Consider the following 26,533-nt stretch of genomic DNA (forward strand, 5'->3'; position numbering starts at 1 on the left):
CCTATAGACAAGGAGATCTATATGTGAGATTCCCATTGTTCAGTCCCTCCAGCCGTCGTCGGGATTGAGGGGGGGTGGGGGGGAATATCGATGCTTGCTCTCTAGCCCAAACCCCTTGCAGCTTTTCCTACAGATTTCCAGTGGCATGTCACTAGGCATTGGCCAGATTCGGGCAAACATATCACGTCCTGACACAGGAAAAAGCAATGATAATGCCAACGATATGCCCTTCCCCGCCTCCATCGGAGCACTCCTCTGCCTAGCTCACCGCAGGTTGGACAATTACAAGCCAGTCAATGCAGTTGCCTTCTCTAGGACGAGAAGGAGGCAACTGCCGTAGCAAACAGACACGCATGAATTACCGGTCGCTACTAGTCGCCATACCTACGGACATGGCCACCGTGCAGCATATCATGCCTTGTATATATTGCACTGCAGTTTATCGGGCGAGCATGGCCCGCAAGGGCTCCATACCCATACGTGTAAGAAGGTCTCTATCGACGGAAGGAACCGGCAATTGCTGACATGGCCTTGCAACTTCTTCCCAGATCCGTACTGTCTAGCAGATAGGGCACACCCATACGGCGTAGCTTCGGAGGGCTTCTTAGCTTTCTTATTGCCGCAAAGGGAAACGCCTGTGAGCTGACCCTCAGCAGGTGGGTAGATTTGCAATAGTCATACATTGCCCAACATCGGTATCAAACCCAAGGTCCACGGCCATGATTATGAAATGTATCATTGGACCGCAACAACTCCCTCGGCATAACATCACATTGGGCCTCTCCTCGAAACCGACGAGATGAGGTAGATTCCTGATTGGGAACTCCTATTCGGCGGATGATTCGGCCTGTACGATCTTAGCTCCGGGGCAGGATTCACTGGATTCTCGAACGCCAAGTTTGCTCCGGTGGATGACGGCAGAATAGTCACCATTACGGAAACAGCATTCTCTTCGTGAGAATAGTATTGAAAGACACCCAGACGAGGCTCCCCCCTTGCGTCGTTCGCCCGAAAGCTGGATGAGTAGGTTGCCCCTTTCGGCCCTTGGAATCCACAGCCATGCCGCGCCCTGCCCTGCCAACAAGAAGATTCCGACAGTTCGGGACTGCCACGACTGTGTCACGATAGGGTTGACTAGGTTCTCTGGCTATTCCCAGCATATCATCGTCGAAAGGCCTGGCAAAGTGGATGCTATCTGGCATCTGGCTGCTATCGCCCATCACATATGGACAAGGAAGATAGATGGGGCCGACCGAGTACTGGGTTACTGGGTATTGATTCACTGACTGAAGGGTCTCTTTCCGCGTAAATCCTGCCATTGGTGTATCTGGTTCTCCAAGTTTGCGGAAAACCTGCCATCAGAGGCTACTGGGCTTGCCAGGCACTGCCGCGATCAGATGTCTTCTCTTCTCCGTTACTGGACGGACATTGACATTCCAACGGTACCTCTATCTGGACCGCATAAACCAACAAATGGGTGGCGCCGTCGTACAAAATGTACGAAGTACATAGGACTCGACTCCATCGCCCACCACCCTGGCCCCAGCTAATCTCATGGCCAGGGATGCCTTGATACATATGCATAATCCATGCTCCCCAAGCTGCCCATATGTACATACCAGACCTCTGGAAGTCGATGGGGGGGCTTCCAAAATTGCTCCCTATAAATAAAGATACTTGTAGTAGTTATAATAATAAGGAAGCATGACCTTGTTTGACCCAGCTTTCTCTTATTGTTGCCCATGATTAAAACCCCGCAATCTGAACAAGATTAGATATGTAGCATCACAGAATGGAGCATCGGTGCCCGACGGGTTTGATGAGCGTGGGCTCCAATCCGCCATGACAATGGGGCTCCAAAAATGGAAAATTCTGAAGATGCTCATACATATGGATGTGTAAATCTGTATGCACAGTTTCTCGACCTGGAGTCTCGCACCGAGAAGACCAAGCTAGTCACCGTTGACTCGCCTAGGACTAGGGGCAGAGGGTAGGAAGTTGCAGGGGGGCAAGGTCGCGTTCCAAACATCTCGTAGGCGCGGGGAACCCTTCCTAAAGTTCCCAGAGGAAGATCCTTCATCCTGAACCTTGCATTTTCATGGACTGGGAAGCGATTTTAGAACGGCAGATGATGCTACGGTACCATGGGCAAGGAGGTTTCCGCACGCACACACGCAGCACGCGTAGCAGTGTGTGGGCACTGCATGGGCTCCCTGCTCCCTGCTTTTCTCGTCGCCCTCTTTCGCTCGCTCGCCTCTGCACCAGCCCCCTGCTCCCCGTCTCGCTTTGCCGCGCTGACACCACCCCTCCTCCTCCCTCCTCCTCCTCCTCCTCCTCCTCCCTTGTTTGGAGAACGAACCGCAGTCGGCTGTCGGGTGTCTGCTTTGTTAGACCCAACAGCACCTGCCAACCAAAGATGAGATGGCTGGTGGTGCGTGTGTGTGCGTGTGTAGAGGTGTGTATCGAAACGAAAGGCCAGGATGGTTCCCCCAAAGCCCTCCACCTTCTTTCTGTACAGTACATGTGTGGCACTGTCTGACATACAGCAGCAGCACTCGCGCTGCTGCAGATACGATGTGTATGTACCAGAAACCGCGATGCGGTCAAAATGGGAAGGCGGCCGCAGGTGGGTTTTGCTTGTCGGTCGGTCGAGTCGCGCGCTCCTCGCCCTGCAAGGATGCAGGACACACCACCCTTCCTGCGCCAGTCCCATCACTATGGAACGATTGCGGAAACATGAATCGTCACAAGTCCGGCAGCTGCTTGCAAATCGACAGACAGCGACGACAATGAACGAGTCATCGACACGAGCTGCGTGCCCACACACTATCTCTCACACTTATCACTTGCATCGCATCGACGACGCAAGTAAGCAGTGGCGGGTGGATGATGAATGTACTGTATGTAGGCCAGATACCGGATGTACATGGCAGTATCTTGACCAAAAAGGTCACTTCTTCATGCTACTACTATTACTACAGCGACACCCTCCCAAAGGCACAGAGACAGACTCGGTCCGCCCGAGATTCTGGCTGCTGCTGTCCACATACCACACCACACACATGACGCGTGTGGGCAGTCATCAATGGTACGTTTCTTCTGTGTGCTCTGTACTGCTCTGTCCTATTCCGTTGGCAATTCGCGCATGACGCGTGCGTGTCCACGGAACTTTACAGTACTGCTGTACCTGGAGTCTGGGAAAATTCACTTTTTTTCCTCCTTCGCTCGCTGCCGCAAGACGTTGCATCCGGCGAAGTCCAGTTCCTGCAGCGAACTGAGGTGAGAACCTTGTCGACCGCCGTCCGGAGCAACCTATCTGCAGTGTAGGTAGTGTACAAGAACACTCTACGATTGTACATGCTATTATTTGGTATGTGTATGTATATATCTCCGTAGTGAACCAGTACTGTAGTTTATCTTGCCTGTCAGCGCTTTCCCTCAAACCCCCCGTCCGCGTCTGCTGGCAGGCATGGCCCTGGGGCCTTTCCACGTGCTCTGGGCCTCTCGCTCGGTGTAGCTAACAGGGGAGTTATGGTGTGCTGACCCCCGACGACGCGATGGCGGGCGCTTCTCTCCACCTTCTTCCGCTCTTCTGTCGCTGGGATCTCAACGACGTGGGTGGCTAGGTGGGCGGTGGTTGTGTGGAATCTCTTGTCGCGTCGTCTGGGGGGGGGGGGGAAGGGGGCCGACGACAGGCACACGTTGCCAAGACATTCTCGTAATCATAGAATTGAGTTACATACTGCTTGACTGCTGCTGCAAAGCTCAGGGGTTGAAAAGTGACATGGCAGGGGTTGGTGGACGAGGTACAGTAGGTGGGGACAGGGTAATATGAGAGAGAGAGGAGCTCTATCCACTACCAGAACCACTTTAGCACACAGACAGAAACATTTCTGCATTGTAGCTCAAGTCATTCACGCACATATACGGATTTCTTGGGTTACCATGTATCTACTGTACTTGTATGTGTGGAGTTTCAGGTATTAGTGGCGTCGGTACAGATCGAGAGTCGTTGATTATATAACAGTGTCCCAGTATAGTCGCCAAATGAGACGAGATGGAAACCTAAAGCCGTACGACGTGTATCGAATTGACGGAAGCTTCCACCTCAGATATAGTACATGCTCTTCTTAACGGTAATTACATACGTGAATCGACAGAATGGAAATAGCCATCTAAGATTAAAGGGAATGGGTGGCTGGTAGAATGAAACCATTACATTATTGCATGTGTGTGCCCCCGGCGATCACGGGCAGACCCAACAGCAACTGTGTGTGTGCTAGAGGCCCAGAACTTTTACTTTTGCAGCAGAAGCAGAGCAAACTCACTCCAATATCAGAGTCCCCGTTCTATAGTCCCCAGTCGCCTAGCCAGTCCCCTACTATTCCTATTATGGCTGTTCTATTACATAGAACTGATGATTAGTGCGGGAACTCCGAAGCTATTCTCTAACGCCAACGAGACTAAAACTTGCTGCACGTACATACAGTGATGATCCAACATTCTTTCCCTGCCTGCCTACTTGGGCTGGGTGGATGTGAGGTGGTTCGTTCATACATACAATCAGTGGAAAGTTCCCGGCGAATTTATGATGTTCGATAATCTCCGAAGGAAACCCAAGCTGTTGTTGAGTTTGTTATCGTTGGATCGATGTATCGGGCAACCAGCTCGTAGGGGGAGGGAGACGGAGAGATCTACATACATCATTTACTATACACACCCCAAGCGATAGGCGTGCGTACGTTGACCACAGAGGGAGGCTGCGAAATAGTAAGATAGACATGCTGAGAGAGACGATTCAGTCAGTCAGTCAGTCAGTCGGTCAGTGAGTGAGTGAGTGAGTGGCATGGCGGTATAGGGGGTCACACTGGATAATTCTTCGAATACTACATTGCCATTGCGGCTGAGGAATGATTTGGGAGAATGTTACATGCAATGAGCTCATGTCCCCTTTGATTGGGTAGCACACAGGCACTCACTCACCCGCCACTCACAGGCTGTTTCTAAGAATAGAACAGAGAGATTAGGTATACTGCAGCTATCCGGATGAAGATGCTTGGATGAATGGATGGCCCTGAGGAGTTGGCCGTATTGTACCAACTTTTTCCATCTCTATTACATGTGAGGTGCGTGTGATACAGTACAAGACGCTGTTGTTCTAGATATGATTAGACGGATAAAATAGGACCTCGATTGTTGAGTAACCACGTTTTGCAATGGGAGCATCTTTCAAGCTATCAAGAAGGCGAAAAGGTAAGCAACTTGGAGGTATAACCGCTGATGCACTCATCGACCGGCTGGCTCGCTCATGGGATTCGGGGCAGACAGGCCATATGCGGCCGGAGACGCTTCAAGGGCGCTAGTCATGTAGTATTTCCTAAATATCAAGTTGTAGATATGCGATAGTATGGAAGTGAGAAGCCGACATGTAAGGTTGTTTATTCTCGAAGGCTGCGAAGGGAGCGGGACAATGCAGCCAGCCTGCAAGTAGCCGCTTACATGCTTCGAGACTCGTATCTATTCTGAAGCTTTTACTTTCTCGGACGTGCATGATTTGTTGGCAAGAGACCAGCTCATAGGAGTAAGTGATAAGTGGTGGGTGGATGTGACGCATGAGCATCGTGATCAGGGGCTGATATCGAATCGTAGGAGACGCCGACCGCTACACTGCACTACACATGCGACCATAAGGAATATATAAGCTGTCTGGCATGGCCATATAATGAACAAATATCAGCATCATTGACTATACGAGGTTCACTCAACTGACCTATTTGCACTATGATGTCCCAGTTCCTTGGTAGACAAGGCTGAGGGAAGGACACGGAGCCTCTTCACATGGTCTTTGTACGCGTGAGCGTTACTGGTTCAGAGAGGGGGGTGGGGGAGGTATCTCCTCCTCAGTTATGTTGCGTTCCAGTTCACGCACATCTTTTCAAAGTGAGTAACTGGGGAGGGGAAAGGAGTTGAGCCAGCCAGGTGTACAGTTCACGGCATAATATGACGAGCTACAGATACATCTATGGACAAGCGCTGGGGGTCTCTTTGCCTTTCGTCATTTTGTAACTTGGGCTATCTTCACCTCAGGTACACTTAACAAGTCGGTCGTATGTCGATAATAAGCAGATTTACATCATGGACACGTGGGCTAGATACAAACAAGGTGTCCGGAGTGTTATGAAGAGAAAATGGTATCATAAGATTCAAACGTCCCAAGAACTAAATAGGTAGGTATACAAGAAGTCATGCCCCCCTTAACTGCCTTCGTACAGACACCCACCATTGCCAACAATAGCCAGAAAGAACAAAACAATTCCCCAATGCGTATACTGAATCGTAGCAGTCCTATAAAAGCTCAACAATAGCGTTGGGAATCCAAATGAAAATCGTATAAATGCCCCCAGAGAACCCTGCTGATCCACCACTATCCTAGGGCCGTTTATCGTCTGTCTCTATCGTCCAGACTGGAAGTGTTGGTCTCCCTCTCTCTCTCTCGGTGGGACCTATGTCTGTCGTGGTCTCCGTACTCCAAGGCCCGAGGTCGCTCTGCAGCCTCATCTTCATCACGTCGATGGCGGCGGTGATCGCGATCTCTCCGGTCGTCGTCGTCGTCTTCGTACCCACGCCGTTGATGGCGTCTTCTTCGATCCTCCTCATCTCGGTCGCGACCTTTGTCGTCGTAGTCGTCCTCCCCGTTCTCCCGCTCATACTCCCGTCTTCGCTTCTCTACAAAGTTGTCAGCTGTTATTCAATGACGGCGATCAGCAATGGAACTCCCGCTTACCTCTCAACTGGTTCGTAGCAATTGCATATTGCTGGATCTCCTCCTTGCTCAAGACGCGGAGAACGATAACGAAATCGTCGCGCACCTCAAACCTCTCTTTGCCGATGGTGAGGGCTTCAGGGTTGACGAGTTTTCTGTTGATCTTCGTCCAGCGAGCACCTTCCGGGGCATCCGCCTTTGTCTTGTCACCTTTATGAGGAGCGACGCCCTCCCGGACTGGATGAGGCTCTTCGGGAACGAGTCCTTGGGTTGTTTGAGAATACCTTTGATAGGCTTCTGGTCTGATTTGTCTCTGGGAGGCGACACGACCCGCACCTGCTTCTGCTCGGTTTCAGTCAAAGCTAGTTCGCGGCCGCGAGACTCGGATCGGTCCCGCGAAGGTTGGCGTTGCCTGTCGGATCCGGATGGGGCTTCACTATCAGACTTGGGGGCAGATCGTTCCTTTTCCTTCGGATTGCCTTCCCCTTCTCGGGCAGCTAACTCTGCCTTGAGGTCCATCAACCCTTTGGTATCGGTTGGGTCGAAAGCTGCCACTGAGGTATTGTGGCGGCGCTTGGGAGGAGCGGAACTTTCTTCATCGGCAGCAGTAGGTTTATCTTTGGTTGCTTCCCTGCTATCAATAGGACGCGCCTCAGAATCCCGTCTAGCATCAAGAGGACGAGCTTCAGAATCTCGTCTGCTGTATTCTCGATCACGATCACGATCTCGGTCACGCTCACGTTCCCTCTCCCGCTCACGTTCCCTTTCCTTTTCCCTCTCTCGATTCCGTTCCTTCTCACGCTCGCGCTCCCTCTCGCGCTCCCGCGAATCTGATTCATTCCTATCTCTGCGTGCTTCCCGTCTGGGCTCGATGGCGGCGGGATCTTGAGGGGATGGTCTCCGTTCGATGTCTTTCTCTCGAGGCTTGTAGCGGTCTGCTGCACGAGGCCCTGCTGTTTCAATGCCTTCATCAGAACCACTGCGGCGCTTGGGAGAACCCTTGCTGTCTCTCCCTTCATCCTTATCCTTGGCGGCTGCGCCTAGACCGATGGCCGCTGCTGCTACCCCTAGTCCGGCAGCAACCTTATCGCGCACCTTCTCGCCACGTACACTGTCCCTGCTATCTTTCCTCTCGCTGCCTCGGTCATCCTCTATACGGAAGGGACGTTCTTTGAGCTCAGATGGTCTGCGTTCACGTGGACGCGCACGATCCAAAGACTCATCCGATCGCCGTTTTGGTTCACGAATCTCGGGTTCTCTCCGAGAACGCCGCTCGTCGTAGATTGGGCGCTCCAGCTCCAGTGGACGGCGATGCTCTGCCTGTTCCAGAAACTCCGGTCGAAGGCCAAAACCACGTGCAGCAACTGCATCGTCACGGTAACCCTCGTCGACCCTTTCGCGACGAGGAGGTTTGTGGAGGCGCTCCTCTTCTCGAGGACGGTAAAGGTCCTCAGGCATCGACTGGCGAGGAGTGGATTCTTGGTAGAGAGAAACAGGTCTTGGCCGCGAGGCCCGACGATCACCAGTGATACTGTCGCCAGTGTCTATATGGCTGGATCGAATGGGAGAAGGTGGGACCTGGGGCGGAGTAGGCATCGTAACGGGCGGGCGATCGTATACACCTGCAGCCGCTGCTGCAGCCGCACGATTGTACCGTTCGAGGGCGGATGAAGCAGGTGGAGGCCCGCGGCGACCGTCTATACGTCCGATGTCACTAGTGACAGTAACTGATGGTCGGTAGTAGCCCCTGTCAAAGCTCTCGCGGCGCCCTGCTCGGCTCCGTGGGCCATCGTGGTCAAGATCATGTCGTACCAAGTCGCTTGGCTTTGTGTACTCGAAGTTGTCCTCCACAGTACTGGTGCTAATCCGTGGTTGACTCACATATCCGCCTTGGCGACTATGGGGTCGATATAGGTCAGTCGGACCGAGCCGAGGGGCTCGGAGCCTGTCATCACCACCCACGCGCTCTCTCAGCCTGTATAGCTCATCGTTATCCAGGGTGGCGCTCTGGGTATGGCGATGCTGGCTCCGCGCTCGAATAGAAGATGCAGGTTGCGCATAGTAGGTCTCTTCGCTCGAACGATATGGGTTTTGGCCGGGGCTCACAGGTCGTCCCGAGCCCGAGGATGTATGAGACGTAGAATTGTGAGGGCGGGAATGATTCGTCGTGACTATGATTGGCTTAATATTGCTGCCCGCATCGACAGTTGAGGAGCGATGGCGGGTCCGGCTCGGTTCACGGACGCTCGAGCTTCTATGAAATGGTTCTTTTGTCACATTGTACGTGGTAATGGTAGCGGCTGGTGCCGCGCGATGTTCACCAGAACCAGAACCAGAAACACGCGGGACGCTCGAGTCGTAGCGAGCAGTAGGCACAGCGTGGATATCCCCGCCATACCAGGGGGGGGTATATCCGATTGAATGGGGCAGGGAGGCCCGGGCCGGATTGAAGGTAGGCGACCGGCGCCCCGAAGGATGTCTGTATCGAGGGTCGGTCATGGTGATGATGATGGACTGATTGACAGCTTGCGCTGTCTGCGGATTTTTGCTTGCTGACATTCACTAGGCTGGACCTCAGTGAATGAGGGAGGGGCACGAGGATGGGTTTTTGAATGGGTTTTGTAGAGCCCTGCAAGAAAAGCTGCTAGGGATGGGCTGACGTAGTATGTTACCCCAGGCGGCACGGACGTCTAAAAAAATGCAAGGATTGGGCACGATTTGGTGCAAGCCAATGAGTAGGTCGAGTGTGCCGTCGTTTCTAATAAGCCTGGATTTGGGGTTTCGAAGATAAGATCCGGATTGGGGGGAAGGAGCCAGAGTCTCTCTTCCGCACAGGACGTCCTCGAGTCATAAAAGATGGGTCGTATTTGGGCAGACAGGACGCCGGAGTCTCAGACTGCGTGTGTGTGTTCGAATATGCAAGCGACCAATGTAAGCTGCGCATATAGTTTAGCAGCTGAATACACCAAAAGCCATGACAGGGGGGACAGACTTTGTCAGTGTCTCTGACGATTTGCAATCCGGCAACTTTGCCAGGAACCCAGTCGGGATTCGTTGATAAGGGTCCTGGCGGCGCGCATGTATCGTGGGGTAAAAGTGAAGTGACAGGCCCGCCTCGCGGGTGCTGGCTCTCAGGCAGCTGCTCGCTGTATGCACAGGTATGGGATTGATGGATGGAAAGGTAGCGAGCGGTGAGATCGCGCCACTTAATAGGCACGACAACTTCTTTCTGCCTGTCAATTTGTATTCGGCTGATTGATTCGGCGCAGGCGCAAAAGCACAGGAGTGGAGTTAACAGCCTGCTTCTGCTGCTGCTGCTGCTGCTGCTGCTGCCCGCTGCTGATGCTCCCGCCCGGTCGGTTCGAGCAAGGTTGTATATGCGTAGACGAAAAAAAAAAACAAGTAGGGTAGGTGATTTGCGGGAGGGAGGTCGAGATTTGACAAGTCAACTGACAACACAGCAGGTAATAATAACAATAAGCTGTTTGCGGTGGAATGGGTGATCTCATTCGCGGGTGGTGAGACGAATGATATCGACAGGCTATCCAAGCCGGATGACACAATCTGATAGAAAGCTTGGTACCGTAGCCTCTAGCCGCAGTCCTGACTGCGTCTCAGATGTCGTCGACCTTTAACAGGAACCACGGGAACGGGCCGACGGACGGTTTCTCGCGTGGATGCCTTGTTCGTGTGTTATGCCGGATACTGGCAGCAATCGAATGAGACAAATGCGAAAGGCGATCAATGAAGAAACGATCACTGTAGAAGTGTGTATATCACAAAAGGTCAGAGAGGGTGACGGTCTCCTCCACCTAGTAAAGGTACAGGTTGAGCGCTCACGAACGAGGGAGGAGAAGGGACGGGAGCAGGACGCTGCACAGAAAGGATCGAATCCTTCCGGAGGGAGTCTATCATCTAATAACAGCAGGAAGATTGTAGCAAGTACAGCAAGTTGGCAGCAATCGCGGCAGTAGGAACAACAATAATAACACTCTTCATTTCGTCGGTTGCAGCAACATGCAGTGAGCATTGCCTTGACCCAGGTGGGGGTGATTGGAAAACCGTGTATCATCTAACCTATGTAGCACGTAGACAGTACATCGCCATTGCCCGTAGCAAATACCACAACCCATGCAGGCCGGCCGTGGAACATTTCTAGTGCAAAGGTAGACCGAATTGACCTAGTAGTAGATGGTGGTGGTGATGGTGGGGGGGTAAAAGCGAGCAATGGACATGGACGATGACGTGCAATCTATGCTCGAGCGATGGAGAGGTGTGCTTGCGGTTGCGTCAACGCCTCTCGTGTGCTCATTCGTCCCTCGCTTCTCTCCCTCCTCCACTTCTAGAATAGCAACCTAAGCAGCAAGGATCAGGGCTAAGACTGTAACCTATGACTGTCCAATTCCCGGGCACTAAAGGGCTTGCGAGACCCTGTCTTTTGTGTTTCCCCTTTAGGCGTTGTACTTGTTGCAACTCCCTTTGAGGATCGGCGCTCTGGCTTTCGTGTCCTCGGGCCCTGAACAGAGCCGCCAGGTTTTTCGACTACAACAAACTTGTAGTAGCATGTTACCTTTTTCCTTAGCCGCATGTTAGGCCTCTGGAAAAGAGGACCGTACACGAGCAATCCCGCTCAGCCATCACGAGAAATGTCAAGAATCGTCAAGAAGCGATGGCGATGGAGAGGGACTGCTCCAACGACCTGCAGTTGGTTCCATGCAAAACTTTTTTGGGTCGCACACACAGAGCGGCACGGAGCGCACGCAGTTGCTTGGCATTGCCCCCCGACTGGGGCAGGACGAAAGCCCGGGCATGTTTACATAACCACCATATGGACTGTTTGAGTGTCACGGGACTCAGAGTTATTTGACAGAAACGGCAAATATATGGGTTTCGCCCCCCTGCCAGCTCGGTTTGGAGCGTGGAAACATCTCCAGCAGGCGCTCGAGGTTTGCCGACTCGTCTCAAGATTCCCCATTACGGGACGACGGTTGTCTGAATGTCCCTGGCTGTATTCGACTCCTGTGTTGGGCCTCGATGCCTGAACCCAATGCGCCGTGTGACAGGCAATAAATGAGTGAATTGCTTGCTCTACATCGGAGTATGGTCACACAGCCAGTCAGCCGGTGTATCTTCTTTCTGTTTGCTGGGAGACGACACAATTTTCCCTCACTGTTGACCCATGCTGGGTTGATGCCTGAACTGAGGCAATAATACTTCATAGTCGAGGTACCAACCGGCAAATGACCAATACCATGGGAGTGATAGTAATTATGTTCAGCACATGGGTCGGGATGGCATTTCTCAGGAACGTTTTTTTCCTTTTGCCATGCTGGTCCGCCCCACCCACTCCAGCGGGTAATGGGTCACACCACAGTTCGTTCAACATGCCGATGTAGGTATGTATTTTCCGGAGTTGATGGGACAGGTCTTCATTTCCTTTCGGACGAAGGCGCTTTCTTCGGTTATAGGAGGGGCAGTAATATCCCCGTTGCTATGGCAGATACCAACTGGTTGTCCAGTAGTTGTCTATAGCATAGATTGAACGAGGCTAATCAGCTAGAGGCGGGCACTATATAAAGACGGTTATTGGGCTAATGATGGCTAGCAGAGGTCATGGCATCTTCAGAGGTCATTTGTCGCTTTGTCGCCCAAAGATGTTCCCACCGGGCTGGATCGCCGCGATTTCTGCCCAACGATGACCCCGGAACCGAGGACGACAGCCTCGCTTACCCAGTCTAAGCCGGGGTAACCTTGCCGCTTCTTTGATGACTCGGAGGGCAAGGCGCAACAAAGAGAAAACCCCTTGGGCTACTGTAATCTCGATGCTCTTCTGGAATGTTTGGGCCGCCTTGATAAGCCATAATATGCATCTGAGTAGCTTCAACCGACATGCATCGAAGACTTGTGGTGGGCAGATCTGAGCCGATGACTTAACGCGCAACGAACGTAGCCACTACACGGGTCGAGGCCCTTCTACTTAAGATCCTCTGCTTGGGTCTTCGAATGATTCTACAGCTTTGCAGGACCTGGCTCCTAAAAACATCACATGGTAAATTGACTGCGGTTCGTTCGACGTGCGATGATCGATGATCACTGCCTTGTCCGTATGTCGAGTCTCCCGAGTCCCAGTCTTCCGTCTGAGCCCCTCTTGGGCAGAGAGATGTTATATATCGCATCGGGGTGCATTGACAACCTTGTGCCATGGCTCGCATAGCTGGTCTCCTGGTGCACCTGGAAAGCGGCACAGCTTCTGATCTGTATATCATCTAACTCTGTCAAAGGAAGCCCCCGTTCCTGGAAGTCGTACCGAACCCACCGCTTTCAACCCCTGGCTTTGGTATCTGATACATGATGAGATCCGAGGTTGCAACAAGAGTACTCCATCGAACGGATGGGGCCGTGGTCCCACGAATCTGCTTACAAACCTCAAGATCGTCAGGCAACAGCTCGATGGCAAAATTCTAATTTCTGACAGCTCAACCTTGTCTGCTAATTACTAACACTGCAGAAGCCGTTAAAGCCTAACTATCGAGTCATCATGCTGCTGACTCGCAGAAATACTACGTTGAATCGTCCAGACTCCCCCACCTTTATCAACAAAAGGGCACGTCTCTTATTGTGGATGATGGCTGTGAGGTAGCTATGCTTTCCCCCTATTCGTAGAACCACTGGGTTTTCAGCCCGATCGATTAGCCAGTGGCGACTTGGCTCCCTGGGTACCTTTACATGTACGGCAAGAACCATGATCCATGGTTTATAGATGCATCCAGCGAAGGCACAACATCCGGGGCTTCTCAACGACCGGCCCCCTACCCGACCAACTCCCGTCAAGAGCATCTGCAGTGTAATTAGTATGCTCCGCGGAAGGAACCGAACAACTCTCAAGGCCTGGTATCACAGCATGGTTGAAATCGTACCAACGAGTTGGGGGTTAACCACCTAGCAGCTGCTGATGGATCTATACACAGGCTCGGGACGTTCCTTACCTAAGAACCCTTCTGAACCAAATGGGCCCTTGTGAAAATCAATCATATTTTCCCAACCGTGAGGCCCATGTGAAATGTGTTCTTGTTCTCGTGCTGGGGGTAGCAAAGAGAATGGGCTTGGGAGATGTGTTTACTGCTAGAAAGGAAGGATAACCATAATACCGTCTTGAACTCAGCACAACAACATACATATGCCTGTTAGGATTGTCCGACGGAGGTCTCAAAAGAAAGAAAATAGCCTAAAAACCACTTCATAGCAGTATAACTATATCCTCGAATAAGTTGAGCTGTGTCAACACCCAACACCATCATTCATCATGAGTCCGAAGCGCAGTATGGCTACAGTACGATCATGCCACTCGTGGCCTGGACATGGTCAAATGCCTTTTTATACTGTATGGAAACCACATCTATATGGAGGCAATTTAGAAGCTTTAGTCTGCTCATATTTTCTGAGTTTGGGTCGAACTACATAATGTCAGCGCAAGATCTGTGTTGTGATGCCATGTTTTCTCAAGTGGCGGCCACAAAATTCTATACCAACAGTGGAAAATCAAACCAATTGCAACAGAACTGCCTCGTGTCACCACATAGTTAGGTACTTTAGGTATGGATGTCCATGCAGATCACGCATCCAGATCATCCAGTATTCCTACTGTGAAACGCAACTGTACCAATATACATCAAAGATCATCGGGAACATTGTTAGGCACTTACACTCCCACAGACAGAGATCCCGAATTAATGTGTGTTTCTACCAAACTTCTCTCTTCTATCCATACTCCGTTACCAAACATACAACAATCGTGGGAAAACCGTGAGAGGGCTATTTCGCGTAGCCCATGGATGGTTCTACTTCCTCCGAAAGTCCATTCCCAATGCTCATATCTTACATATCTCCATGACTGTTGAAGCGCGCTTCATAAGCCCCCCGATCAGCTACGGCTAACATGCTTGCAGTTACACGTGGTCGAAGATCTTATCAACCTGTCAGCTTCAAAGGACATGGTGGCCGAGCAAGCTTAGACGAAGCACCCTAAGGCCCCCTGGATCATGAAGTAGAACATGTGCCTAACGCTCGATCGGGTGGATGGTTGAAAGTGTTGATAGAGCCGATGGCGAAGTCCAACCAACAGATATTCCGATTTAAGCATTGGATGAGTTGAAAGGCACAGTGATAGGTATCAAAGGATATTTGCCAACTTACCCATCCTTTGTTCAGGTAGGGGAAAGAGGCATACTGTATGTAACGGTTCTCAAAACAGACCCAATACATTAATAACAAACATAACGAGCACACGGATGCATTACGGATTCTACAGCCAGATAGATAGGTAAGGGGTTTTTGCAAGGCCCTAAGAGCAAGTGAAAATTTAATACCTTACCTTAGGCACTTAACAATCGGCACTGGCAACTGACAGGAGAGTCCGGTCAACGTAGGCAAAATCGACCAAACGGGGGATTGGAGGTAACGCGGTCAACGGAATAACGCGTGCCTGCTGCCACTGTAAACATTAGGCGCTAAGGTTTCTAAACATCGATTGTGCATTTATTCACTTCAGAGTGATCCCAAGAAAGAAGCTACCTACTACTGTTGTCTTGTGCAGATATCGGGGAGCACTGCCACCCTTCCACCCTGCCCAAATCATATAAGTCGTCGGCGGCGATATCAGGAGTTGCACGGCGATATTAGGAGTTGCACACCAAGCTGGCAGAGTATACCGAGAGCATCTTTGTCGATTGGCGACGTACCTACCCATGTTTATTTGGACGCGTCGATTTTGATCTTACCTTCTACTTGACGTACGCTTCACTGCCTTTTTCCACCTGCCTGCCCTGGGCAACACACTTCCCAATATTTCCCTACCCTCCCATAACATCAACCCCCCAACAACGGAAACCCAGATACAAGATCGTCCAGGTAAGAAGGACTCTTTCATATATCTCTTGTTTTCATTCTATCTGCATTCGTTCTTCCTCAATCCCTCACACCACCTGTTGGTACCTTTATCAGCATCCCTCCTCCAAGTCATCATCACCAGACCCTGGAGAAGTTGGCAGGACACTCACGCAGACCTCTCTCTGTGGCGCGTTCCTGCCCAGCTCTTGCTTCACATACCCATCGGCCTTTCCAGGTCGCTGCACCCGAATCACCATCATCCAATCTACTCAGTCTCCTGCAAATCTGCTTTCCACTCCCAAACACTTCCACTCCTTCGGCTCTGCCAATCGACCTCGTCGATCAAGCCCAAATTTTTACTGACAGCGACAAAGGTTTCTGTCACCATCTCAAGATGGCACAGTCCCCTACCAAGTTCGTGCCCACGGCGGCCGAATTCAAGGCCCGACCGGCAACTATCGATGGTGCTGTCCTCGATGCCACTGTGGTCACTCGATCTCTTCCGGATGTCGACGACAAAACACTCGTCGTCGCTCTTCTTGCCGTCCCTGAGGACATGTCTGGCCCAGAGAAGCAGGGCTGGCACATCACCGACTACCTGGCCATCAAGACGATGGTTTCTGGTTTGGCCAATCCCCGTGCCCAAGCCTGGCTTTCACTGTGCGACACCGATGCTGTCGTAAAGAAGAACCCAACTGCTTATACCCATGGTTCTGAGCACCGTGTCGTTAGTTGTGCAGCTCACACTGTGAGCAATGACACAGAGGATATCGGAACTGTTGATGGCCAAGTTCCCATTGTGTTTGAGCCCGATGTTGAGAAGATCCAGTCGCGCTTCTTTGAGGAGCTTGGTAAGAAGTCATCCGCTGCCGCTGAACTGGGCTTTCCAGTGCTCGTGGTCATCTCTGGTCGCACCACCTTGGAGCAAGATATCTATCTTGCTGGTTATGACGTTGTCATCACTAGCCAGCAGATTCGTGGTGCACTGGATACACGCGCTCAGGTCACGGTTGTTACTTCTTCCTTGACTTCGGCGGGTTGGCAGGTAAACGCCTTCTTCAACGAGAACGAGGCATCATTTGCTACCAAAAAGCCTATTGACTTCTTGGCCCGACAATGTGGTGGCATCTTCTCGCGGAACATTGTTGATCAATTCCTTGGCTGGGAGTCACCCTTCATCGACAACGATAAGGTCGACCCTAGCAAGAAGGAAAAGGAAGCCCATCCGGGCCCTGCCATGCCCGATGCTGAGCAGATGAGAGTACGAAGCGAATTCACAAATAAGACCCATGCACTACTCGCAGCTCGACTGTTTCCGGATCACTACGATCATTCCTTCTCATTTGGTGCAGAGACGGATACTTGGATGCACCTCATCGGCAATCGCAAGATCAAGGACATGCTTGAGACCTATCGTGAGATCTGGGACCAGCTCGACATCCTATCCCCTTCATCTGAAGATGCCAAGGATCGGCTCACCTTCCCTGGAACGGCCTTTGGTGGTAACCGTCTGTCCCAGATTTGTCACCTCAAGCATCTTGTCCAAGAGTCGTTCCCCTCCTGGCCCGGATACTACACATCATCATTTGGTCAGAATGTCCGAGCTGAGTTTGGCAAATTTCTCAGAGATCCCAACCCGACCGACATAGACTGCCATGTTATCTTCAGTATTGTCGAGTACCGCATGACCACTATGATCCTCGGCGATCTGCTCATCAAGTACGCAGGACTTGATCTTATTTGGGCTCAGCGTTGCCGTGATTGGGATGAGCTTCGCTACGACGGAATGATAGAGAAGCAAGAAGTCAGTCCGAAGGAGGCGGCCACAGCAGCAAGAGTGATGGGTACAATATATCGCGCTTTTCCGTTCTTCTACATCCCACCTGGTCGGGAGTTGGATAGCTCGAAACTGCATCATCAGCAGCCTCCCAGAATCTCACGATATCTAGCCATCGGTTTGACATTGCGCTACCGCGAGCTAGGTCCGGACCTGGATGCCGCTGTTGATAGAGTAATGAAGAGTAAGTCCCATCGTGATCCCGAATTTCACTATTCCATGACGAGGTTACTAACACTGCTGCAGTGATTGAGCAGATCAAGGATAAGCAGGTCCAGCTTTTAATGGATGATGAGGATCTTCGCAAGAAGGCCGCGGCTTGGTGGAAGTCGATTGAACAGGAGGTCACCTCGGAAGTTTCAGTGCCCGAGCATCAGCTTGCTGCCAACTCCGTGCCTTCGCTTCCTGAGTTATCTGCCCCCAAAGCCGATGGTAGCGGACAAGACACTATTGTGGCAGAGGCTGAAGCTCAACCCCCCGAGCAGCCCGCCACTCCTAGCGGCAATGATGGAATGGGACAGGACTCCTCCCCCATCTTCAAGATTCAGCAGAGCGTTTCGCCAAAGATCAAGATCGAGTCTCCCGCCTTCAAGACTGACACACCCGACCTTGTTGACGTTCGCGAAGCTGGCCCGTCTCTTCTTGATGATGATGACAACCTTCCCCCCCATCTACGAAAGGTTTGGAAGCCCAAGCCAGCCAGAACTGTGGAGGCTAAGCCCGCCGTTGTCGAAGAGAGCACTGAGCGCGCGGCACTTGAGGAGGAAGTCGCCGTCCATCACTTTACCATCCCAGAGGATAGTGCAGTGAAGGAAGCCGAACACTTTACCATCCCCAAAGATAGTGTAGTGGAGCAAGCCCAGCACGACCCGATCAAGCTGGGTGCGACTGAGCCAGACTTCACCCACGACGAGAGCCCCGAGCTCGAGTTATCTGCTGCCACCAAGGTCGACGTCCCTGAGGTTGATAAGAGCCTGCCCCCTCACCTTAGAGGTAAAGGTAACCCTGTCACCACTCCTTCTTACCACTAAATGCTTCCTTCCCTTTGCTTGGAACGAGTTGAGCACGATCGTTCAAGACGTCAGAAGGTGCAAATGGACTGGATTTGAGATGAGGTGCGCAATGTGCAGTTGTTGTTATTGTTGCTGTGGCCAGTGAAGGGTCGCACGCCTTTGGGAGCGTGCATTGGCAAGGGCCACTGAATTGATGATAGAAAGGCCACACAGATTGTTTTGCCGCGATTTGGCGTCGACAGGAATAATTTGCAGCTGGCCATAGTCGAGTACGGCGAGTCTAGACAGGTCCATAATGCAGCTTGTTTTCTGATAACCATGATGTCCCATTGTGAACGCCTCCGTTTGTTGTCCATGGAACTACACTCTAAGAAGACTGCATAAATAGATGTGATATGAATACTGTAGATGACCTATGTCTGCGTCAACACTGATTCTCCGCTTTATATTTAGGTCATACTTATAGAAATCGAAGGTCTCGATGATCTAGTACACAATACCTTACTAGAAAAGAACGTATAGAATCACTTGTACCGGAAAGCCATGCGTGTGGATGAATCATAGGGTTTTGGGCGTGTGGATGAATCATAGGGTTTTGGGCGTGTGAGGAGCCTTACGCTACTCATTGCAGCTTTACATATGAGATTGGAACTAATGAGCTGGCATGAACTCACCGTGGTGGCGTATGCTATATTCATGTACTTCAAGTATGCTTTTTCTTTCCGATTCCCTCCTATGTACTTTTATATTTTCGATTCGTACTAAGCGGCGGTAGCAGTCGGTTCCGCGCCGCCGTCATCTTTCGGCGGCGCCCGCTTACCCCGCTGGTAGACGAAGAGGGCCTCGTCCTTGCCGGGAAAGCTGGGCAGCGGCACCTGGGCGACCTTGACCCAGGCGGGCGCCTCCTGCGCCATGAACTCGTCCATGCTGCGGTCGCGGAAGCCCGTGTAGCCGTTGTGGTTCTGCGTGCCGGCGACGGCGAGCGTGTCGCCCCGGTAGGCTTGCAGGAGGTTGCGCGTGAAGCCGCCCTCGGCGCCGCCCGCCACGCCCCCGCCCACGATCGGGTACACGAGCAGGAGCACGGCGTCCTGGCCGCCTTGGTGCGACTGCAGGTAGGCGACGCCGTCGGCTACGAGCGTGTCGGGGACCCAGTTGGCGCGCCAGGCGCTTTGGGCGTTGTCGATGGGGATGATCTTTTGTGGTGCTTTTTCTTGGTCTTTTGGCTGTGGTTTTGATGCTGCTGATGATGATTTCGGTGTTGTTGTTGTGGTAGTAGTAGTGGAAGAAGAGAGGGAAGAAGGGCAGCAGTACTGCCGCAGCATGAATGTCCAGTACCCGTTCCCAGACCCGACGTCGAGGACGTTGCGGCCGGCCGCGACCTCCTTGAGGATGGCCAGCGCCTCGTGCGAGGGGCACACGCAGCCGAAGTGGTGCATGAGCACGGGCAGCACATGGTGGGCGCTGCGGACGGCCTCGGACTCGGGGCTTGGCCCGGCCCACTCGAGGTTCCAACACGCCCACTCGAGGAAGGTCAGGTACGGGTTGCGGCCGGGGACCGCGCCGGCCTTCTTGAGGCGCGGGATCTGCAGGGCGGGGCGCGCCGGGTGCAGGTACCGCTTCGCGAGCAGGTGCGCCGCGATCGAGGCCCGCAGCGAGTTCTTCTTGGCGTTCAGGGCGAAGGTTTTAAGGATGTTGGGCGTCGCCGTCGTTGGGCTGAAGATGGAGAGGTAGGTGTCTATGTCGGGTCGCGGGGGCGGCGCGGCGGGCTTCCCCAATTCGGCCTTTTTGGGAGCTTGCTGCTGCTGTTGCTGTGATTCTGTCGTCGTTGGCGAGCTATTGTTGTTGTTGTTGTTGTCGTCGTCGACGTCGGAAGGAGGAGAAAGATCGCGGTACCAGGTATGTAGCCCGTTGGCGCCCCCCATGCCAATGACATGCTGGACCTGCGCCAGCGTCACGGAGACGATGGCGTGGTAGACGTATGCATCGCGCGGGGGCAGGTTGAAGGAGACGGCGATGGCCGAGGCGAATTCGTCCTTGTCGAGGAACGCGGCCGCCCGCTCGTGGAGCACGGTGTCGGCGATGTAGGCTACGGGGTCCCAGGCCGACTTGGAGTCCTCGCAGTACCTGAAAGGCTTCGTGGCGGCGGCCCTACTCGGTGCCATGATGTCGTTCGTTGGATGATACGATACGCCTCTCTGAAAAGACCCCCTCCAACTGCCTTGTACCTCGCGATCAGTCCTATACGTTTCGAGACCTGCCTAGGTATGCTGTCTATAGATGAGGCACCTGTGGAAGAAAGTGGGGGAGGGGCAGTTTTTTTGGGGTGTAAGTAAACTGGGTCCTGTTCCATGACGCACTAAGGTTAACCTAGTACATAGTTCGGACTTACAGGCTGCTGGGTATATCGTCAAAGTATACAGATCCTTATGCATTAATTACGTCCAACCAGGACAAGATCCCAGCCAACGTTGGGGTGCTTGCTGTAATCCATCGAGTCATGGGGAAAAGCAACCTTTAGGTGGTAAAACCAATGTCTAAACTTATTGGGGTATCGTGTGGTCTAGTTAATCCGTTCTCTCGTGAGCTTCGTATACGGGATACAGTAATACATATCATGTTACAATGTGCTTTCCAAAATCCATTCATTAAAACATCCTCTTGGTGCTCGGCCGGAGCCACTCGACGACCTCGCAGTTGTTTTCCAGGCCAAACTGCTCGATGCGGTCCATATTCCACCCGGACACGAACCGGCTCTGCTCCACCGACCACGTCTGGCCCTCGGGCAGGCCCGGCGCGCCTCCCTCTACTTCGGGGGAGCGCGACACGCCCACGACGGCGGCTTCGGCCAGGCGACAGGTGTCGAGGTGCCAAAACCATTGGAGGCACCTTGTATCCTCGACGCAAAACTTGGCACATTCGTTGTAGTCCTTGGTCATGGCCGTCTGGTACTCGCCCCAGCCTCGGTTGTCCCAGTCGACGGCAACTTCCCTGGCTGCAGGGCCTTGTACAGCATGCTCATGCTCCCATGCATCTCGATAGAGGAGAGGTCTCTGTGTTGATGTTGTTAGCAAAAGAACGTGGCGAATGTGTGCCAAGGGATGAGAATTGAGACTGCACAGGGGAGATTCGAATGTCTTACATCGCGGTTTCTCCTAACGTGTTCCCACTTCCAGAAATCAACCATGTATTCGGGCTTCATCTTGTGCATCGTCAACATGGGTTGGCACCAGTGTCGGTGGCCAAAGGGGATATTATGCGGTGCATTCGGGCTGAACATGGGCCAGAGGCCGGAGATGGCCACGCCCGCGCTGAAAAGAGCCCATCCGAGCACGGAATCCCCACAGCACTCGTGCCGCAACAGCTCGAGCCATCGATGGCTCAGGGGGGCCTCGATGTAATCACCATCCTTCCCGACCTTGCGCACCAGCAGTTTTTTCATGGCGCCGCGGCTGAGCACGTAGCCCGGCCCACCATTGGCGAAGAACGTCACCTCGTCCGCATCGGTATGGCGGCCGGGCGAGGGGCTTCCCATGTAGATGGGCGTGTCGGCGTCGAGGTTCTCGAGGAGGCGGAAGACGTTGTCCCACACCACGTACGTGTCCGACTCGTAGAAGAAGTACCAGCGCTTGTTGGGGCGCAGCGCCCAGGCCTGCTCGATCTCGGGCAGGAATTTGTACTTGTCGATGATCCAGCCGTTCACCTCGGGCCTCGGTTCGCCCGGCCGGAGCGCGGTGCCGTTCTCGTTGAGGCTGTGCAGGGTGAGGTAGTTGATGAAGTCGGGGTTGTCCTGGCGGTACGAGGCGGGCGTGGTCGCGATCACGTCGTAGACGTGGCGGCCGGAGATGGTCTCCTCGTAGTCGGAGAATATGAGCAGATCCTCGAGGCAGGCCGAGACGCTCGCGAGCTGCGACTCGACGCGCGCGGGCTGGTCGCCATGGCCGAACTTGAGGACCGGCTGCACCAGGTTGGCCAGCTTCTGCTGCGGGAAGGAGCGGCACAGGTCGTCGTCGGTGACGGCGCCTATGTCGGGGAAGGCGACGGGGTGGAAGCTGCTCGTCGTCTCCCAGGGCAGGAACTCGGGACGGCGGCTGCCATCTTCGCTAGGCGGCGCCTGCTCCGGAGGGCCGCTCTTCTTGCGCGAGCCGATGGTGTAGCCAAAGGGCCGGTGTGTGTCGGAGATGAAGATGGAGGAGAGCAAAAGCGCAATGCAGGCGGCGGCGATGACGAGCCCCAGCATGCGCTGTAGTCGCAAGTTCAGTCCGACCTCGCGCCCGCCTAGTATCATACTGTTGCTACTCCAACTCTTAATCCACGCCCACGGCATTGAAAGGGAAGGGTCGTTTTTTTTTTTCCTTTTTAAACTTTTATATATCTTTCCTATCTCGTGGGCAAGTTGGAGGGGCCGATCTCTTATACAATTAACAGCGACATTCGCACGTGGCACAGAAGCTAGGCAGCGAGCGTCGTGTAATTCGGCATGGATTCAATGATATGCAAGGAGAAGGCGCTCATTAGGGGAAGGGGAAGAAAGCACCAGGAGATTTGCTGGATCACAGGGGACCAACGACTTGCGCCGCAAAGGAGCCCAACGTCAGAAAAGAGGACGCCTTGCGGTATCGAGATTCCATGGCATTTTTCTTGTGACTGTGTAACCGAAGCTCTCCAAGCCCACTTGTTTAGGTACTTTTCTTCAAGTGTCTTGTCCGCTTCCATGGGTTCGATCCCCTCCCACTGTCAGCCCCGGACTGCCAGTGGAGCAATAGCATCACTTACAGGCCAGAACCAGGCAAGCAACTCACTCTTTCCAACGCTTTCCGCGAACGGCTTCTCCACCTGTCGGAAATCGGAACCCACGACATCTGACCTGGACTACAAAGGACTATGGTTAGCTGGGTCTACAGTGCCGCAATCCTGCCTCGATCTCCAATCAGGGCGCCTAATTCTACGGTAACTCTAACTGTTCCGGGCGCTGCCGCCGCATGGTACGAGGCTTAGCGCTATTCTTCAAAGATAACCCTCCAAGTGCTGGCTCCGATTGCTGACATCAATATCCGACGACTTGGAGCGTTTGGCAAGGGGGTACTCCTACTAATCAAAGCGATCCGTCCTACCCGCGACACTGACAGTTCGTCTGGTGTCTTATTTTAGTTGACTTCCCTCGTCCCGGCTGCCTGGGGTGGCTTAACCTAAACATCTGCCCACCGACTTTCAAAGTCCATACCTGCAATTTGATATTAACTACCAGTAACACCTGTTGACTCCGGCCCCAAAATCTGCCAACCGCTTTTGCCCTCAAATATGGTCGATGTTGCTGCCTTGGGAACTTGCGACTTTATTGGATTTTTCAGCCGCATATCTAATTCTAAATTTACCAGGGGCGGGCAGTTCAAAAGACCAGTGGATATCGTGTACCAGTTTAGGCTCCCGTTTCCCGAGGGAGCACGGACAAACCCCAGTGGCCCAGTCATGTGGGCGACACGATCTAAAATAGCGACGCACGAGACACCTTATGAACCTTCTTCTACATATCGCCATTCTCAATGGCTTTTGCCCGTCGTCGCAAATGCGCTGGCTACAATATATACGAGTATACATATACCTTGCCTACGCTTGATATTCTCTCTCTCTCTTCATTGATTATTCCAGCGCAGTATCGCAGGATCAGATGAATGGATTATGACGGGAGCCCAGGATCTGCGCAGTGTTCTTCGTGCTGTGTCCCGTATCCCTACCTAGATCAGTTTCGTAAATGACTTATGTATGGTAAAGGACCTCCATGCCACCGCTGACCGCGCAACGCGCCCTGAGCGCGAACTTCTTTACGCGTACAATAACGCGCCTCAATTGAACTGTCTTGTAGCCAGCACGAACACACAACACCATGGGTAAGGTCCGTCCTGGCTATTACGCCGTCGCTGTCGGCAGAGAGCCTGGCGTGTACTCTGACTGGTCGGATTGCGAAACCCAAGTCAAGGGCTACAGCGGTGCCAGATACAAGAAGTTTGCTTCCGACCAAGAGGCTCGGGACTTCATCTCCCAAAATAGCAGGCCACAAAATGATGGGCCAAGAGTAGATCATCGTCACCGAGGAGGCTATCCTGTTCTTCCGAAAAGAGAAGATGACTTGTATTATGCCGTGGTGCGCGGCCGGAAACCCGGTATATACCGTAGCGAAGACGCCGAAGTGCAGACTGATGGCTTTCCTGGTGTATATTACGAGATCTTCCCTACGTATGCCGATGCTTCCAGATTTATGAACTACAACCTCAAGACGAAGGCTGCTACTGCTACTACCACCACCACTACTACTGCCGCGTCGCCCAATAGCGTCCCGTCGCCAGCGGATACAGCTGGCGGTATCCGCGATACACAGCAGGGGAAGAAGTACTACGCCGTCGCCGTCGGTAAAATCCCTGGTGTATACCACGACTGGGCGGCGTGCGAGAAGCAGGTGAAGCAGTATCCCGGCGCCCGCTACAAGAGCTTCGCCACCCGCGCCGAGGCCGAGGCGTTCGTGCGCGAGCATGGCAACCACTTCGCCATGGTGCCCGACTTCCGGCCCGACAACAGCGCGCCGTTCGACGACGAGTTCGCCCGGTTCGCGTCCTCGCAGGGCATCGTGCCGGGCTCGCAGGAGTACCGCCGGCAGCGCACGACCGCCATCAAACGCGAGTTCGACGTGCTTTACCTGTCCCAGCCGATTAAGGAGGAGGAGGAGGACGGCGACAGTAGTGACAACAACGATAGCAGCGACAGTAGCGATAGCAGCGACAGTAGTAACAGCAGCGACTGCAGCGATGAGATGAACATCAAAGATGAACCATTGACTCGAGATGAGCTCATTCTACGGGCCTTCCACGAGCTCTGCCGCCAGGTCAACATAGAACCTCGCGCCACTGCCCGAGACTGCGAGCTGGCCATCAAGAAAGCAGGGCCCGTCAACATCATCGACTTTATCGACTCGAAGAGGAATGGCAAACCGGTGAAACTTTGGCCTTGGAGCCGTTTCTTGGAGTTCAGGAGGTATACGCTCGGTGACCGGACCAAGTGCATTAATCTTAAGGTTGCCATAGAACACCCGCTCCTGAGGGCGCTGCTCCAAAATCTGAGATCCAAACACGCTGTTGAGCAGGCGATGGACCTGGCGAAACAACAGAATAACGCCAACGCAATCACAAGCATCAAATTGAGGCCAAGCCTGATAGGATCGCACGCGTTGCTAGAAAGGGCGAACCTCCGGGCAAGAACCTTGGCTCCATCCGCAACTGTACAAGAAGACGACACGGAAGACGATACGGAAGATGACACGGAAGACGACGAGAGGCGGCCCCTCAAGAGAGAAAGCACCCAGACGCCCCCAACGCCGCCATCGCCGCCATCGCCGTCCACAGCATACCACTCTCCTACCCCTGACGCAACATCCAACCCAGAGAAAGGCCGCTACGCGGAAGTCAGCCAACCTATACTGCTGGAGAGCTCGCCACCGCGATCACGCGCGCCGGCACCGAAGGCAACACCACGGTTGAAGAAAGGAGGAGCCGCGCCCGCCACCTCGATGGGGAGGTCTGCTCGCACATGCATGCAGGATGTTCCTAGTGTGATGACCCCCATAACACAGCAGAAGAGCAGGGTATCAGTCATCGAGATTATGGATAGCGATGACGAGGATTATGTCCCGGCGGCGGCCGCCAAGAAGCTGGAGGAGACCAGTGATGCCCGCCTGAGGGATATTCCTAATGCGATGACGCCCGTAACAGGGCAGAAGAGAAAGGCGTCCGTCATCGAGATTCCGGATAGCGATGAAGAGGATTATGTCCCGGCGGCAGCCAAGAAGCGGAAGCAGGACTCGCTGGATGGTCTCGTCCGGTTATAGCCGTGCCCGACACAAAACCTGTGGGTGTGTTGATGGGTTTGACGTTAACCTTTGACAAAAGAGGAGGGGGAACGAGCCGATATATCGGCTAGAGTGTATGAGTTCGTAATATATATTGTAATTTTTCTAATACATGTTATACTAGGCGCACTGGTAGCTCC

General features: G+C 53.1%; 5 protein-coding genes across 5 annotated transcripts; 2 read left to right on the top strand and 3 right to left on the bottom strand.

The window, feature by feature from the left end:
* Positions 1-6,439: 6,439 nt before the first annotated feature.
* PG994_004648 (uncharacterized protein) lies at positions 6,440-9,262 on the bottom strand (the record flags this gene model as incomplete). Its single annotated transcript, XM_066856057.1, has 3 exons — positions 6,440-6,726; positions 6,785-7,000; positions 7,048-9,262. 3 exons carry the CDS (start codon positions 9,260-9,262, stop codon positions 6,440-6,442), a joined length of 2,718 nt encoding a protein of 905 aa, XP_066718224.1.
* Positions 9,263-16,043: 6,781 nt separating this feature from the next.
* PG994_004649 (uncharacterized protein) lies at positions 16,044-18,517 on the top strand (the record flags this gene model as incomplete). Its single annotated transcript, XM_066856058.1, has 2 exons — positions 16,044-17,670; positions 17,733-18,517. 2 exons carry the CDS (start codon positions 16,044-16,046, stop codon positions 18,515-18,517), a joined length of 2,412 nt encoding a protein of 803 aa, XP_066718225.1.
* Positions 18,518-19,260: 743 nt separating this feature from the next.
* On the bottom strand, positions 19,261-20,661 carry PG994_004650 (uncharacterized protein; the record flags this gene model as incomplete). The annotated part of the gene is made up of 1 exon (XM_066856059.1): positions 19,261-20,661. The coding sequence occupies one exon, from the start codon at positions 20,659-20,661 to the stop codon at positions 19,261-19,263; it is 1,401 nt and encodes a 466-aa protein (XP_066718226.1).
* A 483-nt stretch (positions 20,662-21,144) lies between these two features.
* Positions 21,145-22,784, bottom strand: PG994_004651 (glycosyltransferase family 31; the record flags this gene model as incomplete). Its single annotated transcript, XM_066856060.1, has 2 exons — positions 21,145-21,549; positions 21,639-22,784. 2 exons carry the CDS (start codon positions 22,782-22,784, stop codon positions 21,145-21,147), a joined length of 1,551 nt encoding a protein of 516 aa, XP_066718227.1.
* A 1,596-nt stretch (positions 22,785-24,380) lies between these two features.
* PG994_004652 (uncharacterized protein) lies at positions 24,381-26,372 on the top strand (the record flags this gene model as incomplete). Its single annotated transcript, XM_066856061.1, has 1 exon — positions 24,381-26,372. The coding sequence occupies one exon, from the start codon at positions 24,381-24,383 to the stop codon at positions 26,370-26,372; it is 1,992 nt and encodes a 663-aa protein (XP_066718228.1).
* Positions 26,373-26,533: the final 161 nt, after the last annotated feature.

This window comes from Apiospora phragmitis (genome assembly GCF_038363925.1).
Source record: "Apiospora phragmitis strain CBS 135458 chromosome Unknown utg000005l:1.0-4161743.0:1.0-4166827.0, whole genome shotgun sequence".
Lineage (NCBI taxonomy): Eukaryota > Fungi > Ascomycota > Sordariomycetes > Amphisphaeriales > Apiosporaceae > Apiospora > Apiospora phragmitis.